At 41.4% G+C, this 18790-nt stretch overlaps 1 protein-coding gene across 5 annotated transcripts in view; it reads left to right on the forward strand.

Moving 5' to 3' along the window:
• nlgn1 (neuroligin 1) overlaps positions 1–18790 on the forward strand; it is a 47413-nt gene that overhangs the window by 9729 nt on the left and 18894 nt on the right. For 2 of the 5 annotated variants that reach the window (XM_058072977.1, XM_058072976.1), the window contains 3 exons: positions 550–1394; positions 3685–3744; positions 14914–14973. In XM_058072977.1, the coding sequence (XP_057928960.1) occupies positions 842–1394; positions 3685–3744; positions 14914–14973 (673 nt within the window). In that variant the 5' untranslated portion in view covers positions 550–841. The remainder of the gene's footprint in view (positions 1–549; positions 1395–3684; positions 3745–14913; positions 14974–18790) is intronic. The other 3 variants (XM_058072978.1, XM_058072979.1, XM_058072980.1) reach the window with 3 other exon arrangements.

Consider the following 18790-nt stretch of genomic DNA (forward strand, 5'->3'; position numbering starts at 1 on the left):
ACGGATAGGGAGGATAACTATTAACAGTTATTTAACCTTTAACATGAACATTAATCAAACGTAATAATTTTTTCTGGGTACATGATACCATACAGCATCCATATCAAACTTGCGGGGGACCGCGCTAACATTAAACTTTCATATCAAGGCGGGGGCCTCAAACTTGTGTCCTGCGGGCCACATTTGGCCCGCGGGCCGCGTGTTTGAGACCCCTGCTTTAAGCAATAATTGTAAAGTAATAATAAGTGAAATGTATGGCTTGATATTGTTGAAGTTGGCACGCACGCCTCCGCTGTTGTTGAATAATTCATCATTTGCGGCCAATTTAATGTTCCTCCACGTAGTAAAAGCAGTTGTTTTTAGTGTTAAAAAAGTAATTTAGCGTCTCTAAATCCAGTCGTTTATGGGTAGTGTGCTGAAAGGACACATTTTGTGCCATCCCGCTGAGTATACTGTAGTATTGCAGGATAAAAGTAATATTTGTGGTGTTTTTATATCTGTTTGCTAAATGAAGAGGAAGTCCTAATTGTTGTATTTTTTGTTTTGCAGGGTCTGGATGACTCAAGGCCTTGCTGTCATTTTCCAAAAGTAGAGAAGTGGAAAGCTTTTTCCCGCACTGGCATCGGGATGGTGCCTTCATGGACTTTGACTTCTAAGGAATACTGAATTGATGGAAGGAATATCATATTGATAAGATAAGTCTTTCTTCCCCGGCGTGGATATAACACAGAGACCTTTCCATTTTGGATTTGTCCCGCCCTCCTGCTTCCTGTTTTAGTGACGATGCGTGAAGATGTCACAGGTGAGTACGTGCAAGGCTAATTGAATCTTGGAAAGACAAATGAGCGCAAACGCGGCGACCGATTATGGAGTAACGGCTCGGCGGAGGCAACATCCGAGGACAGGCTTCCGACTGCTTCCGCTCTGTGCCTGCGGCGGGAAAATGCCGTCTGCTTTGGAGCGTCACACGAACAAATGTCGGTCTTTTCTGTGGGTGCTTCTACTGCTCAGTCACGCGTGCGGCGGCGTACTCGCCGACAAACTCGACGACAACGACCTCGTGGTCGCCACCCCGAACGGGAAGCTGCGAGGCATCAAGAAAGAGTTGAACAATGACATCCTGGGCCCCGTGGTACAGTTTCTGGGCGTCCCGTTTGCCGCCCCGCCTACAGGCCCCCGCCGCTTCCAGCCACCTGAGCCGTTGGTGCCGTGGCCGGAGATCCGCAACGCAACGCACTTTGCCCCGGTGTGCCCTCAGAACATCGTGGACGGACGCCTTCCGGATGTGATGCTGCCGGTGTGGTTCACCAACAGCATCGACGTGGTCTCCACGTACGTCCAAGACCAGAGCGAGGATTGCCTCTACCTTAACATCTATGTTCCCACGGAAGACGGTAAGTCAGTCCACGGACTGCGGGGGTAATGGTTGGCATCCGAGGTCCCGGTAAAGTCCAAACCTATTTGGAGTTTGTTTCTCAGAAGTTTTTACGTTTCGGTAGAGCGCATGACTTTGAGCATGTTTCATTGGCATGACGTGTCATCAGTCGATAAGCGTAACTGTGATTTTGGTTGTGTTTTTGGTTTTTTGCTCATCAAACAGTATTCCAGCTTTTGACATTCCCATGCAATGACGTCGCTGTCGGATGATGCAAACAAAAAAAGCTCTTGTTATTCCTGACTCAAGCAGTCGTAGCCAGGATGCAGTGTTTGTCCTTCGGCAACAAACACTGCACCTCAAGTCTAAAAAAAAAAAACACAAATTGACAGCCATGTTGTAGTTCATAAAAACTACAACTATTCGTTGTTTGAATGCTGAAGAACATGGACACACGGACACTTTCACACAGCAGGTCAATTCAGATTTTTTATTTCTCATATCTGATTTTTTCATGTCAGTCTGAACGGTACAATTTTGTTTCAATGGTGACCCAGGCCTCGTTTGTATGTCGATAGAAATCCCATGCGACAAAAAAAATCCGAAATTGGGCAATCATACACTGGAATTTGAACATAGTCGTATCAGTCATAAAAGGTTTAATAGAAAAAAACAAACAAATGTGGCCCGCAGGACACTAGTTTGAGGCCCCCGCCTTGATATGAAAGTTTAATGTTAGTGTGGCCCGCGCAAGTTTGATATGGATGCTGTATGGTATCATGTACCCAGAAAAAAATTATTACGTTTGATTAATGTTCATGTTAAAGGTTAAATAACTGTTAATAGTTATCCTCCCTATCCGTGTGGAAGTGGTACGTTTTTGGCTATTTAAGTTTAAAGGAAATAACTTGAAGGCTACCGTTTAGGTCGCTAGCTCTCTAGTTTGCGAGTTAACATGTGTCTCAAGACCCTGCAGTTGCAGTTTCTGTTTTTCAGAAATGCGTTTTGTTTTTTTTTGGAAAACCTGATGCGGCCCAGCCTTGCCAAGACCCTAGCTTCAGTGGCCTCCAGGTAAATTGAGTTTGAGACCCCTGATATAACATAACGTAACCAACATTCAAATTACTGTCCACAGCCGTGAGAGGCGCTCAGAAATGTGGAAGAGATCGGGAGCTTGGTGAACTTTCTTGTTGGAGTCACTGGCTTGTTATGTTGATTTTAAGCCTTTTCAGCTTCCCGGGTATGTTCTTTATATTTTGTAGTTCAGGGGTGGGCAAACTTTTTGACTCGCGGGCCGCATTTATTTAACAAAATTGACAGGGGACCAGACTATATATTTTTTTACGCATATAATTCAATAATCCACCTGGAATTATTGTATACATAAGTGTCATGCAATCTGCTATATGTGTTTGTGTAAACAGCAGACCACATCAAATAACATGAGACCAGGTTGTATGTAAAAATTTCAACAGGCGGGCCGTATTTAAACACTTGGCGGGCGGGGTTTGGCCCCCGAGCCGTAGTTTGCCCACCCCTGAACTACACAATAGCATAAAGAACATACCCGGGAAGCTGAAAAGGCTTAAATCATAAACATAAACATAACAAGCCAGCGACTCTACAACAAGCAAGTTCACCGAGCTCCCGATCTCTTCCACATTTCTGAGCGCCTCTCACGGCTGTGGACGGTAATTTCCAACTGTTCGTTTGATCAGTCCGTATGAATTAACTTTGGGAAAACTACTTCAATTATATTTCATATTCATATAAGTCGTGGCTTAAATGGGGAGGAAATGGGAAAATATACTACTGTATGTTATTCCGCCTCATTTTTTCACACTCAACTATTCTCACGGTTCGATTCAAACCATTCCAACATAAAAACATTATATGCATTATACGCTATACTTTTTTCCACATTCCAAAAATTTTTCCAATCCAAAAGTTTCCAATGTAATGACATTTTTCCACATTTCTCAAAGCATTCCAGCATCAAAACATTCAATTGCCACTTTTCCTGTAATTCCACATATTCAGTCCAGCATTCCCGCTCTTCAGCATTCTCACAATTTCTCCACAAATTTCCTTCCGTAGTAATTTCCTGAAATCCGGTGGTTCGTTGAGTCGTGCTATGACAACACTGCTTTTTCATTTCCCCCATCTTTAGTTCTGTTTTTATGGTAATGTGTTATGTTTCTATTTGTGTGTGTGTGTGTGTGTGTGTGTGCGTGTGCATGCTAAAACATCTGTGCATTTTGTGTCCAGGGGGCCACATGTTATTTTTTAGTGTTCTATTCATTTTACAGTCAAAAGAATATCCAAGGAATGTGCAAGAAAACCTGGCAAGAAAATGTGTAGACATGGAGGTATGTATTATTAAAATGCAAATACACCAAGAAAGAACAGACCACTGTGGGCTTCCGGAGAGGGAGATGGACAGGTAGAAAAACAGGCCGTGAGTTACGATGTGGAACATGAGCTATGTGGGAGGTGTCTTCAGTTGTAGGCACGCACACACACACACACACACACAGATAAGAAAATGTTTCTTTTGCCGAGTGTACATAAACACGTTTTGACCGTGGGCCACATCACAGTAAAGGCCACTTAGAACCGTATATTGATATCATATTATTCATATTGTGGCATGGCGGTCAAGTGGTTAGCGCGCGGGCCTCACAGCTAGGAGACCAGGGTTCAATTCCACCCTCGGCCATCTCTGTGTGGAGTTTGCATGTTCTCCCCGTGCATGCTTGGGTTTACTCCGGTTTCCTCCCACATTCCAAAAAAACATGCTAGGCTACTTGGCTAACTCCAAATTGTCCTGAAGACATTCGGTTGAGCTGGTTTCATAATTATACCCCTTGAGTGTTAAGTTGGTGTGTGATGAGTTTAGTGTTCCTTGTAAGAACACTAACACATTCCAAAAACATGCTAGGTTAATTGACTCCAAATTGTCCATAGGTATGAATGTGAGTGTGAATGGTTGTTTGTCTATATGTGCCCTGTGATTGGCTGGCCACCAGTCCAGGGTGTACCCCACCTCTCGCCTGAAGACAGCTGGGATAGGCTCCAGCACCCCCACGACCCTCGTGAGGATAAGCGGTAGAAAATGGATGAATGAAAGATTCGGTTGAGCTGGTTTCATAATTATACCTCTTGCGTGTTAAGTTGGTGTGTGATGAGTTAAGTGTTCCTTGTAAGAACACTAACACATTCCAAAAACATGCTAGGTTTATTGTCAGGCACCCCTTACATACGGTAGGGGAGCAAATGTTTATATTTTATGTAAGCTTTCATTGTTCCAGACACAAAAGTATCCACAAAAATACATTTTATAAAGTATTTCTTTGTTTCTTTTGGCATTTTCCTGGTTACCGAGTCACCACAGCAGATCTTTTTCATCCAAATGCTAATCTGGCTTGAGGCCTTTAAATTCCGGATGCCCTTCCGGAAGAATACCGATGATTCTTAATGATGTATAATGCTTATAAATGATAAACACATAACATTTACCGTTATTGAAGGCACTCTTGTTGGCGAAGACGGGGAGGTTTTCTTCTTGAATTCAGTCATATTTCTCACCTTCTTGACCGAATTGCTGCCACTCGCAACATTCTTTGGCCCTGTGCTGGGTTATTTTATCAATATCAATATGTGGGAGGCCTGGTTTAGGTGTTCAATCATACCCAATCATGCCGGGGTACCACCGAATACAAGTTTAAAATGTGTCTTTTTAGCAAAGTGCAACAGTAACAATCACACCATGATAAGGATGTCATCGTCTTATATATAGATATCAAGTAAATGTGTTTTTTTAAATGATTTGTGAAATATATTTCATAAAAAATACCTCTTTATACCTCTTTATGAAAAAAATAGGACAGGACATTTATGACTACCTAAAGCATGGGTCTCAAACTCAATTTACGTGGGGGCCACTGGAGCTAGGGTCTGGGCAAGGCTGGGCCACATCAGGTTTTCCAAAAAATAAACAAAACGCATTTATTAAAAACAGAAAAATATACAAACTTTTTCAGTGCTTTGGTTCTGATTTTCTACAAGAAAAGCTCTGATAAAACATTCCACTGTTCTCAAATATCTTAATTTTTATTTTTCTGCACAAAATAAGATGAAAAATAAATGAACAAATCAAGAATAAAGAAAAGCAATCAATCAGTAATAAATAAATATAATAATAATAATAAAACGGCAAATAATAAAAACTTAAGAAACCAAATATAGTTGGTGGGTGGACAAATTATTATTTTCAGATTAAAATGAACAAAGCATTGTTAGAGCCCTGTAGACATGACAAAACACGACTATAGTCACATTTATACTTTTTTTATTTACATATTATATTATAACATATTGCGCAACTGCAGGGTCTTGAGACACATGCTAACTCGCAAACTAGAGAGCTAGCCACCTAAACGGTAGCCTTCAAGTTATTTCCTTTCAACATAAATAGCCAAAAATGTACCACTTCCACACGGATAGGGAGGATAACTATTAACAGTTATTTAACCTTTAACATGAACATTAATCAAACGTAATATTTTTTTCTGGGTACATGATACCATACAGCATCCATATCAAACTTGCGCGGGCCGCACTAACATTAAATGTTCATATCAAGGCGGGGGCCTCAAACTAGTGTCCTGCGGGCCACATTTGGCCCGCGGGCCGCGTGTTGAGACCCATGACCTAAAGTGTCTAAAATGGGATTAATGTGGATGGTATCATATGATATGACTATATTACATCACATAAAATCACTGATGTGGGCAAAGACTGGAATGATGTGGTAGTATTCACAGTACAGTATGTAGCAGACACAGTAAGAGTACATGTTTGCCGTACGCCAAGATAGATAGAAAGAAGATAACAAGTGTGAAGCAGAGGGGCGGACGTGTCATGATTCGGAGCTTCTGTGCTGCAGCGGGGGCTTGGCAGGACCGCCGTCATAGAATCCAGCATGAATTCTTCATTGTATCAGAGGGAGCCTGAAGAAAACATGAGCGCATCTGTTGAAAAATTGAAGCCGAAGCGGAGGTGGCTCTCGGAACATGACAATGACCCAAAATATGGCAGCAAAACCACCAAGGAGTAGATCCAAAGAAAGACCCGGGAGAGGTGTGGAGTGGCCTAGACAAAGCCCATTTCTTTAGGGACGCTGTGGAGTGATTAGAAAACGTTTGTGCACGCAACAAAACCCTCAAATGTCACACAACCTAGGGAACTGCATAGATGAGCGGAAGGGGTGGGGGATGGGGGGGTAGAAAAGGTCTCGTTGAGGAGCTTTTACTCGAGGGGAATTCATATTAGTACACAACTTGTCCTTTTTCCTCTGTAGGAATTTATATCTTTGTAATGGTAATGGTAATGGTTTAATTTCATTTGAACATGCATCAGATTCCAATTGAGTGCATCCCATAATCAGTTCCCAGTTCCACATGTCCAAAAGGAGTAGGAAGAAGCAAAGCTTATTAAATCCTACCCCTGCATCTGGTACTTTTACAATCACTAACTGTTTTTGCATTATCATTACCGGACAAAATAATACCATATTTTCCATACCATAATGCCATACCATATATAAGTATGTACTGTACTTATTAGGTATTGTTCTCTGATTGGTTTATCGCTTCCAAAGTACGTACTGTACTTATTACGTATTGTTCTCTGATTGGTTTATCGTTGCTAGCATACGTACTGTACTTATTACGTATTGTTCTCTGATTGGTTTATCGCTTCCAAAGTACGTACTGTACTTATTACGTATTGTTCTCTGATTGGTTTATCGTTGCTAGCATACGTACTGTACTTATTACGTATTGTTCTCTGATTGGTTTATCGTTGCCAACGTAGTACTGTACTTATTACGTATTGTTCTCTGGTAGGTTTATCATTGCTAGCATACATACTGTACTTATTACGTATTGTTCTCTGATTGGTTTATCGTTGCTAGCATACGTACTGTCCTTATTACGTATTGTTCTCTGATTGGTTTATCGTTGCCAGCATACGTACTGTACTTATTTCATATTATAGGACCAAAAGAACAGACCCAGACAACACGGAACATGACAACACTACGAGTAAATAAAACATCCCGTCCACAATGACTTAAGAGGATGGTGTAAAACGTGCAGTGGACACGCCGGGTGTAACTCACTGAGCTGACGTCCAATTAGGACGTTAAATGCGTGGCGGTAGTGAATAATAGTGAATAAAGGCTGGGAAAGGTTACTGTCACAAGCATCTCTTTTATGGCAGACATTTATTGTTCCCATTCCGTCGATGCCTTGGCTTTGTCAGATAGCTTCCGCTAACAGCTCGGTGGATGATGTAAAAAGGTACGGAGAGAAGGGGGGGGGTGTGTTGGTCGCTAGCTAGAAGGGAATGTGAGGTTAATGCACGCGGAGTTCATACAAATGCTCTTATTTTGGAAAGCTATGATGGGGATCAGGCTGCACGGCGGTCAAGTGGTTAGCGCGCAGACCTCACAGCTAGGAGACCAGGGTTCAATTCCACTCACGGCCATCTCTGTGTGGAGTTTGCATGTTCTCCCCGTGCATGCGTGGGTTTTCTCCGGGTACTCCGGTTTCCTCCCACATTCCAAAAACATGCTAGGTTAATTAGCCACTCCAAATTGTCCATAAGTATGAATGTGAGTGTGAATGGTTGTTTGTCTATATGTGCCCTGTGATTGGCTGGCTGGCGACCAGTCCAGGGTGTACCTCGCCTCTCGCCCCAGCTGGGATAGGCTCCAGCACCCCCTGCGACCCTCGTGAGGATAAGCGGTAGAAAATGGATGAATAAATGAATGATTCGATTGAGCTGGTTTCATAATTATACCTCTTGAGTGTTAAGTTGGTGTGTGATGAGTTTAGTGTTCTTTGTAAGAACACTAACACATTCCAAAAACATGCTAGGTTAATTAGCGACTCCAAATTATCCATAGGTATGAATGTGAGTGTGAATGGTTGTTTGTCTATATGTGCCCTGTGATTGGCTGGCTGGCGACCAGTCCAGGGTGTACCTCGCCTCTCGCCCCAGCTGGGATAGGCTCCAGCACCCCTGCCCCGCGACCCTTGTGAGGAAAAGCGGTAGAAAATGAATGAATGAATGGATTAATCCTACTTGGTTGCACAGCGGTCGAGTGGTTAGCGCGCAGACCTCACAGCTAGGAGACTAGGGTTCAAATGTTTGGTGAGGGCTCTGAGGACCAGACGTGATTGGCGGATCAGCAACAAATTGGTCATCTTACATCATCTTATGCTAGCTTTCATTAGTAGCGAGTAGCTGTACATTGGGTACCTGAAATAGATGCGAGACGTTCCTTAGCGGAATCAAAGCTAATCATTCCAACAGTCACTCTTGGAAATGTGTTTTTCCTGCTTGATCACAACAGCCCCAGCTCCTGGTTTTGTGTCACGGCAGGCTAATTGGGGTGAGGAGTGTATGGGTCTCCGGTAGTAAGACAATGTTTTGACAAATGTTCCTGGGTGAGGCTTTTATTTCCGCGTTCAACATCAGCCGACTGCTGCCCTCGCAAACACTCCTCCTCTGTCCCGCATCCAGACTCGTTGGCACTGAATGGGCTCACACATCACGTCTGACTGTTGGGGGCTCATCTGCATGAGGCAGGGCAGCCCTCCGTTCTCTACGGGGGTGTTGAGGGAGAGTTGAAGTGGGCTGAAGTCAGACTAGTTGTTAACCTACGTAGATGTCCTGTAGTTTGTAGGAACATATACGTCCAAAGACAGGGGTCCCCCCGCCCAAAGACAAGTCCCCCCCCGTCCAAAGACAGGTCCCTCCGTCCAAAGATAGGTCCCCCCCATCCCCCCAATGTCCAAAGACAGGTCCCCCCATCCAAAGACAGGTCCCCCTCCTCCCCCCAACGTCCAAAGACAGGTCCCCCCGTCCAAAGAGAGGTCCCTCTGTCCAAAGACAGGTCCCCCTCCTCCCCCCAAAGTCCAAAGACAGGTTCCCCCCCGTCCAAAGACAGGTCTCCCCCGGCCAAAGACAGGTCCCCCCTCCCTCCCCATCCAAAGACAGGTCTCCCCCGTCCAAAGACAGGTCCCCCCGTCCAAAGACAGGTCCCCCTCCTCCTCCCAACGTCCAAAGACAGGTCCCCCCGTCCAAAGACAGGTCCCCCCCGTCCAAAGACAGGTCCCCCTCCTCCCCCCAACGTCCAAAGACGGGTCCCCCCGTCCAAAGACAGGTCCCCCTCCTCCCCCCAACGTCCAAAGACAGGTCCCCCTGGCCAAAGACAGGTCCCCCCTCCCTCCCCATCCAAAGACAGGTCCTTCCAGCCAAAGACAGGTCCACCCCGGCCAAAGACAGGTCCCCCCCGCCCAAAGACAGTCCCCCCCATCCAAAGACAGGTCCCTCCGCCCAAAGACAGGTCCCCTCGTCCAAAGACAGGTCCCACCGTCCAAAGACACGTTCCCCCTGCCCAAAGACAGGTCCCCCCAATCTGTGATGCCGAGGGGGTAGAGCTCTAAAACGCAAAGGTCTCATTTGCCAATGTGTGGTGGGAGAACTTAGAGAATCACTGGCCGAGATAAAGTTATTTCATTTATATAAAAATTTGGCCAATTTTATATGAACAAACCAGCCAGTAGCTACCTTTCTTACTTCTGCTTTTTATGTGGAAAATGTTCAGACACTGCTGCTATTGGCCATCTCGTGGTCTCCTCCGCCATACTACGTGACGTTATCTTGACGATGGTGACCGGATAGTCCGAATATTTACGTCTGCTAGTGCTTGACTGGTGTACAAGAAAAACTAACAAATTGCAAAAACTCCCAGTCAGCCTTCACCGTCTGCATTTCCTCACAATGTTGTTATTGGTGGACGACTTAGTCTTAGATCTTCCATTGGTGTTGGCAGGCAGGCAGGCTCTTTTAGAGGATCACATCTCCTCTAAATCCCCGTGTCTTTGCTTTTGTTTGCTCTTAATTCTGCTTGGAGAAAATATCCACAGCTCTTTTCTTCTTCGGCACCGCAGTTGAAGACCAGTGTTGGGAGTAACAGGATTATTCTTTTTCAGTAACGGGTAATTACACCCTCGTATCCAACAGCCGTTATCCGCTCATCGAGATGTGACGTTCACAGACCAGTGGAGTCGTTTGAACCGCTCATTTCATTGAACGATGGTTTACAGTCGGGATAAGATAATGAAGCTAAAATGTACTACTCTATAACGTTTACACGTGAAATTACAGCTAGTCTGATTTGGAATGCATTTGTCCAACATGTTCAATACTTAACCTTCCGCTTGTGTTTACATTTTAATGCATAAAAAGTATCACAAGTATCATGTATATGTATCATGAATAAATGAATTATTCGGTTGAGCTGGTTTCATAATGATACCTCTTGAGTGTTAAGTTGGTGTGTGATGAGTTTAGTGTTCTTTGAAAGAACACTAACACATTCCAAAAACATGCTAGGTTAATTAGCGACTCCAAATTATCCATCGGTATGAATGTGAGTGTGAATGGTTGTTTGTCTATATGTGCCCTGGGATTGGCTGGCCACTAGTCCAGGGTGTACCCTGCCCATAAATATTATAATATTATTAATATTATGACTTTATTTCCATAATAATTTCACTTTTCTCCAACCTAATTTTCCAGAAATTCATTTAGTTTTGTTTGCTTCTCATGATTTTACAACTTAAAACAAAAGTACATATATTATTATAAAATATTTAGACTCATAATATTACATAACGTGTATTCTCGTATAATTGGGTCATTTTTTTTCTCGTTTTAATACGATTTTTCTCTTCATATTTTGACTTTATTCTCAGAAAATTCCAGCAGTTTTTTTTCCCCTTTTTTTCTAAATGTTCTTGTCATATGAATGATTTTCTTCCTATCATATTTGGATTTTATTCTCTGGAGATTAGAACTCTTTGCCCAAGCTACTTTTACAAAAATGACAACTTTAAAAAAAGACATATTTTTTATATATAATAATAATATTTCAATTCCACCCTCGGCCATCTCTGTGTGGAGTTTGCATGTTCTCCCCCGTGCATGCGTGGGTTTTCTCCGGGTAGTCCGGTTTCCTCCCACATTCCAAAAACATGCTAGGTTAATTAGCGACTCCAAATTATCCATAGGTATGAATGTGAGTGTGAATGGTTGTTCGTCTATATGTGCCCTGTGATTGGCTGCCCACCAGTTCAAGGTGTACCCTGCCTCTCGCCCTAGAAAATGAATGAATGAATGAATGAATGAATTTCATCAGTGGATGTGGACTTCCCACAATCCATCCACTTTTTACGGCTTATCCTGTTCAGGGCGAAGTGCGAGCTGGAGTCTGTCCCGGCTAACTCCACCCACCCTGAACAGGTGACCAGTCGGTGACGGGACACAATGGGACAAAGGAAACATTCACACTCAAATTCACAGCTTCACCGAGTGTGAAATGAAATCACACTGGCTGCACGACACAAACGACGCCATCAGTCAAACTCCCACGATGCTAAAACAACACGATGACGTGTGATGAAATCAACAAATACTTTCTTTGTTCCATCATCCAATATTGTCATCATCATAAAACTATTTGATTCCGCTGCCTTTGTGTGTGTCCGCATCAAATATACGCTAGCTTCTTTTTTTTTTTTTACTTTTCTTTTCCTTTTCTTGTGAGAAGAGGACCTTTTTTCCATACAAATGTCGAAAAAAGTCGCCTTCTTGTCAAATTGTAATTAAAATCCCTAATGCGTTAAAGGCTCCAGAAGCCTTTTAAGAGACCGTATTATCAGCCCCCCCCTCTCAGAATTTCACGGGCTTTTTTTGAGATTGTCGCAGCCTTAAATGCCTGATTTCACGGGAGCTTTTCCTTCCAAAAAAAAAAAAAAAACGTGGTGGATATTGCAGAAGAGTTAAATGGGAACATTGGTTAAATAGTAATCAATTAAAGAAACCAAAAGAAGGAGAACCGGTCCTCGGTGTTTAGCCAGATGAGGATGATCTGTTGAGGCGTGTTGTTTTCCATGAGACCGAGACCGACCAAATCAATACCCGGCAACGTTAGTGGTTTGGTTCTCAAAATATCGCAAAAGAGGCTAAACTCTCCATCTTTGCTATTCAAGGTCAAAGCTGATGCGGGTGAATATGAAAGATAATATGTCTGCTTTTATGGATGACTAAGACGTGTTTAAATAAAAAAATGAACAAAAACATACATAAATCGCACTGGAGTATAAGTCACATTTTTTGCCGGTTTATTTACCATATTTTCTGGACTATAAGTCACTCCGGAGTATAAGTCGCACAAGGCCAAAAATGCATAATTCAAAAAAAACATACATAAGTCGCACTGGACTATGAGTCGCATTTTTTGCGGGTTTATTTACCGTATTTTCTGGACTATAAGTCGCTCCGGGGTATAAGTCGCACAAGGACAAAAATGCATAATTCGAAAAAAACATACATAAGCCGCACTGGAGTATGAGTTGCATTTTTTGCGGGTTTATTTACCGTATTTTCTGGATTATAAGTCACTCCGGAGTATAAGTCGCGCAAGGCCAAAAATGCATAATTCGAAAAAAACATACATAAGTCGCACTGGAGTGTAAGTCGGCCCAAGATCGACTAAATCAATACCCGGCAACGTTAGTGGTTTGGTCCGCAAAATATAGGAAAAGAGGCTAAACTCTCCATCTTTGCTATTCAAGGTCAAAGCTGATGCAGGTGAAAATCAAAGATAATATGTCTGCTTTTATGGATGACTAAGACGTGTTTAAATGGAAAAAAAAATGATAAAGATAAATTCTGCGCGATAAGCTGCTACTTTTTTGCCGGCTTTGAACTCTATGAGTTAAACAATAATGGGGCTAATTTTTGCTACAGTTCTTATGATGCTTAACTGTAGAGTCAGGAAGTACCGTATTTTCTGGAATATAAGTCAAGGCCAAAGATGCATAATTAGAAAAAAACATACATAAGTCGCACTGGAGTGTAAGTCGCATTTTTTGCGGGTTTATTTACCGTATTTTCTGGACTATAAGTCACTCCGGAGTATAAGTCGCACAAGACCAAAAATGCATATTTAGGTAGAAAAAAAACATACATAAGTAGAATTGGAGTATAAGTGGCATTTTTTGCGGGTAATTAATTTTCCAAACTACTTGACCAAAACAGACTTTACGTCCTCTTGGAAGGCAAGTTCTAACAATAAAAGAATAGAGAACATGCTAACATATGCTAACACAATGCTTATTCAGCTACACAAAAAATAAACATGAACACAAAAGGTGTCCGGTGTTTATAAGTGACTTATGTTTATAAGTCACTTTTTTCATTTATAAGTCGCTCTGGAGTATAAGTCGCAGGAACAGCCAACCTATAAAAAAAGTGCTACTTATAGTCCAGAAAATACGGTAGTCAAGTGGACGCTAATATCAGGTTTTGATGTCTTATGCAGCCATCTTGTTTCCATGTGACAAATCTTAAGTATGTTTGATCAAGTGTAAAATGACTTTGGCTTCTGCTTGGCAGCTGTTGAACTCTGATAGGAAAAAAAAACAAACTTTGTCTTAAGCTAAGACAACGCTAAGAAGTAACTAAACACTGGTTCTAGCTAGGATTGCAAGGTTTATGGTCTGTGTTTCTATGTAAACGTCCCTTCTTACAATGTGGACATCTGCAGCTCATTGACATGTGAGGGCGGCTTACAGGGCTTACGTTCGCTCAAAAGTCCGTAACCTATTGTACTTATTAATTAATTGCATAATCACTGAAGATGATTCATGGAATAATTATTGCAGCTCTAGAGACAAATTAGCACATTCATTGTGATTGTGATACATAGTATTCCTGTCACTAAACATTGCGACATTAGCTTACATTACATTACCTTAACACAGCATGAAGTCCGCCATGGCAGTCATAGAGTGGGAAAAAATGCTACCTAATTAGCGAGCTAGCCTGCCGGGAGTTGCAATATGGAATAAACAATGAATAATAGGAGTGTCAAGGTGACTATAGCGGTGTTATTTTTTGTGTACAGGGCTCTAATAATTTTTAAAAACGTATTTAAAAAGTCATAAACAGCTAGCTATAAAAAAATCTATTTATTAATATTGAATCCTACATTGCTGATATTCATTTTGGTATCGCAGTTTAGCCGATTAGCCAACGCAATGAAACGGACATTGTCCACGCATGTTTTGTCGCTTGGCTATCGTTAGCTTTTCTTTGTGTTCCAATATGTTGCATATCCTTTAGAACACAGGAAGCGCCGAGCGTGCTACTTCCTGGTGACTTTTGTTGGCGAAGAATAAACACGTTTGCACGTTGGCTTTGGTGGGACGCCATCTGTTCATCCAAAATGATCGATTAGCCAAATTTCGGGGTAATTTTGCGGGGCTTGCAAGATCCTGTGAGATCCTGAGGGGGGTGTGATTGTCTTCTTCTTCTTTTTTTCATCTTTTGAAGCTGAACATGTTTTTGATGATGGTCTTTTCCTCCTTCCTTTTTCTTCTTCTTGATCTTCATAGGTCCCATTACAAAGAAACACTCTGATGATTTAAGTGATAGTGACCGCGCAGCAGACGAAGGTATTTTCTACTAACAAGATGGTTTGCATGAATTATAAAACCAGTACACTCAACCTCCCCCACCCGTCACCCCCACCCCCATATTTGCATCTTTTTTCTTTTTATTTTTTTTCTTCTTCTTTTTTGCAATTCCTGTCATTTTTTTAAGCAATGGAATTTTTTTCTTGTAAAACTATTTTGGGGCTGAATATTTTTTTTTGCTTTTCAGCTATTTTGAAACTTACATGTCAAAATTGTTGTCTTTGACAATGTAACTTGTCCTGTTCTTTCTTACTTTTTTTTTCTTATGTTGCATTCAGTTTTGTAAATATGGATCACAACAGCTCGCAACATGTTTTGCATGACATGACATTCATTATCTATTTCATTTGAAATATAACAAGAGTCATGACCGGCTTGCAATCGCAGTAACAGGAGGTTGAAATGTGAGGCATCTGAACTGTAACGCTGTCTTTAGTGAGTCAACACTTGAACTCAGGGGTCTCAAACACGCGGCACTAGTTTGACAAAACATTCCACTGTTCTCAAATATTCTAATTTTTATTTTTCTGCACAAAATAAGAATAATAAAAATTTAGAATAAATAAATAAACAAATCAAGAACAAAGAAAATCAATCAATCAGTAATAAATAAATATAATAATAATAATAAAAGGGCAAATAATAAAAACTTAAGAAACCACATATAGTTGGTGGGTAGACAAATTATTTTTTTCAGATTAAACTGAACAAAGCATTATTAGAGCCCTGTAGACAAAACACGATTATAGTCACATTTATACTCTTTTTATTTACAACATATTGCGCAACTGCAGGGTCTTGAGACACATGCTAACTCGCAAACTAGAGAGCTAGCCACCTAAACGGTAGCCTTCAGGTTATTTCCTTTAAACTTAAATAGCCAAAAACGTACCACTTCCACACGGATAGGGAGGATAACTATTAACAGTTATTTAACCTTTAACATGAACATTAATCAAACGTAATAATTTTTTCTGGGTACATGATACCATACAGCATCCATATCAAACTTGCGCGGGCCGCACTAACATTAAACTTTCATATCAAGGCGGGGGCCTCAAACTAGTGTCCTGCGGGCCACATTTGGCCCGTGGGCCGCGTGTTTGAGACCCCTGGTATAGCGCTTTTCAAAATACTCAAAAACACTACAGAAAATGGAGTTGAATAAAAACAAGTAAATGGAGTAAAATATACGTTAAAATACAACATCCATTCATTTATACACAGTTAAAACATGAGTAACGACAAATGATGCATGTCGAGTAATGATATTTCTAATCCCCAACGCGTGTGTGTGTGTCCTTGAACGCAACGTCTGATCTGAATGACTGCCAAGAGAAACAGCATCCCGCCTCCAAATTTCAGCTTGAGCAATGAGCCTTGTCAGAAATTCACCCGCAAGATGTCAGGACAGAAAGTCGCACTTTCAGGGGGGGTTGGGATCGTGAAGGACTGTCATTGGTTGGTGGGGGTCGTTTCGATGTAATATTAACAATGGATGATTGCCATCAATCAGAATTATGATGAGAAACAGCAAAGGTAAGACAAGTCGTCGTCATAAGCGCTCGTTGTTGTCGTTATGTCCGGTGAGTTTGAGCGGTAAAGGAATATACTGGTGGTGTTTATAGTGTCTGGTTTTATACTGGTCTTACTGGTCTTGTAGGGTCAGGGCTTGTTTGTGACATTTATCCATTTTCACGCTTGCGATTTGAATATTCCTAAAATAGTTTTTGCTGAGCTTTTAGCTGCCGTTGGTTGACTTGCATGGATATATGCATGGGTCTCAGGGGCCAAATGTGGCCCGCAGGACACTAGTTTGAGGCCCCCGCCTTGATATGAAAGTTTAATGTTAGTGCGGCCCGCGCAAGTTTTATATGGATGCTGTATGGTATCATGTACCCAGAAAAAATTATTACGTTTGATTAATGTTCATGTTAAAGGTTAAATAACTGTTAATAGTTATCCTCCCTATCCGTGTGGAAGTGGTAAGTTTTTGGATATTTAAGTTGAAAGGAAATAACTTGAAGGCTACCGTTTAGGTCGCTAGCTCTGTAGTTTGCGAGTTAGCATGTGTCTGAAGACCCTGCAGTTGCGCAATATGTTGTAAATAAAAAGAGCATAAATGTGACTATAGTCATGTTTTGTCATGTCTACAGGGCTCTAATAATGCTTTGTTAATTTTAATCTGAAAAAAATAATTTGTCTACCCACCAACTATATTTGGTTTCTTAAGTTTTTATTATTTGCCCTTTTATTATTATTATTATTATATTTATTTATTACTGATTGATTGATTGGGTACATGATACCATACAGCATCCATATCAAACTTGCGTGGGCCGCACTAACATTAAACTTTCATATCAAAGCGGGGGCCTCAAACTAGTGTCCTGCGGGCCGCGTGTTTGAGACCCCTGGTTATGACGTTGCAGCCCAAAAGTTGAAATAAATGTAGCTAATAAGCTATGACTCGCCCACCTCTGTTGTTGTAGTCAACTGATCCCAGACTTGTCCGAATCTCGTTGTTGAATAATCGACTATTCTAAGTCTTTATATTTGCTAGCCTGAATTTGGAGCTGTTGCGGCAACGCATGGTTTATTTTCGGCGTATTGCGTCTGCAGTGGGAAAAAAAATCCAGATGAGAACTTAGTAAGATAGTAAGAACAAACAGGATTTTCACGATTTCCAACCGGGCACCACTCTTAGTACTTTGAGGACTGCCTCTGGCTACTTTTAGGGGGAAACTGTGAGGAATCACCTCGTTAAAATCTGATTCCAACTCAACTCATTTAGGTTTGGAACACTTTGGACCATGGAAAGAACACTTTGGATCATGGAAAGAACACTTTGGATCATGGAAAGATCACTTTGGATCATGGAAAGAACACTTTGGATCATGGAAAGAACAATTTGGATCATAGAAAGAACACTTTGGATCATGGAAAGAACAATTTGGATCATAGAAAGAACACTTTGGATCATGGAAAGAACACTTTGGATCACGGAAAGAACACTTTGGACCTTGGAAAGAACACTTTGGACCATGGAAAGAACAATTTGGATCCTGGAAAGAACACTTTGGATCACGGAAAGAACAATTTGGATCACGGAAAGAACACTTTGGATCATGGAAAGAACAATTTGGATCACGGAAAGAACACTTTGGACCATGGAAAGAACACTTTGGATCATGGAAAGAACACTTTGGATCATGGAAAGAACACTTTGGATCATGGAAAGAACACATTGGATCATGGAAAGAACACTTTGGATCATGGAAAGAACAATTTGGATCATGGAAAGAACACATTGGACCATGGAAAGAACAATTTGGATCCTGGAAAGAACACTTGGGATCACGGAAAGAACAATTTGGATCACGGAAAGAACAATTTGGATCATGGAAAGAATGACAAGAAGTAGAGTGAACCAAGATCTGGACCTGTTCTGCTTTTTGATTTCAGTTTCTACTAAAGTTGTGTTGCTGAAAACAATAACTTTTTCTACCTTTTTTTGACATGAATATATATGGGTCAAAATTGACCCCAACACCATAGATCTTTCTTTAGTGATTAATACTAAAATTAGAAAATAAATCAAACTAATAGATTTAAGAGATATGTTCTATATCCCTCAGTAATAGCCAGGTAACAAAAGAACCTTCAATTTATGAATATGATTCTTTTGAGGTTCATTTGACCATTTTTGGAAATAGAAATGGGGGGTATAGTGACAAAAAAAGGCCTCCATGCCCACACCAAAAGTATGAAAAGCAACATTTTCATGGAATGAGGA

This window comes from Doryrhamphus excisus, chromosome 5 (genome assembly GCF_030265055.1).
Source record: "Doryrhamphus excisus isolate RoL2022-K1 chromosome 5, RoL_Dexc_1.0, whole genome shotgun sequence".
NCBI classification, from domain to species: domain Eukaryota; kingdom Metazoa; phylum Chordata; class Actinopteri; order Syngnathiformes; family Syngnathidae; genus Doryrhamphus; species Doryrhamphus excisus.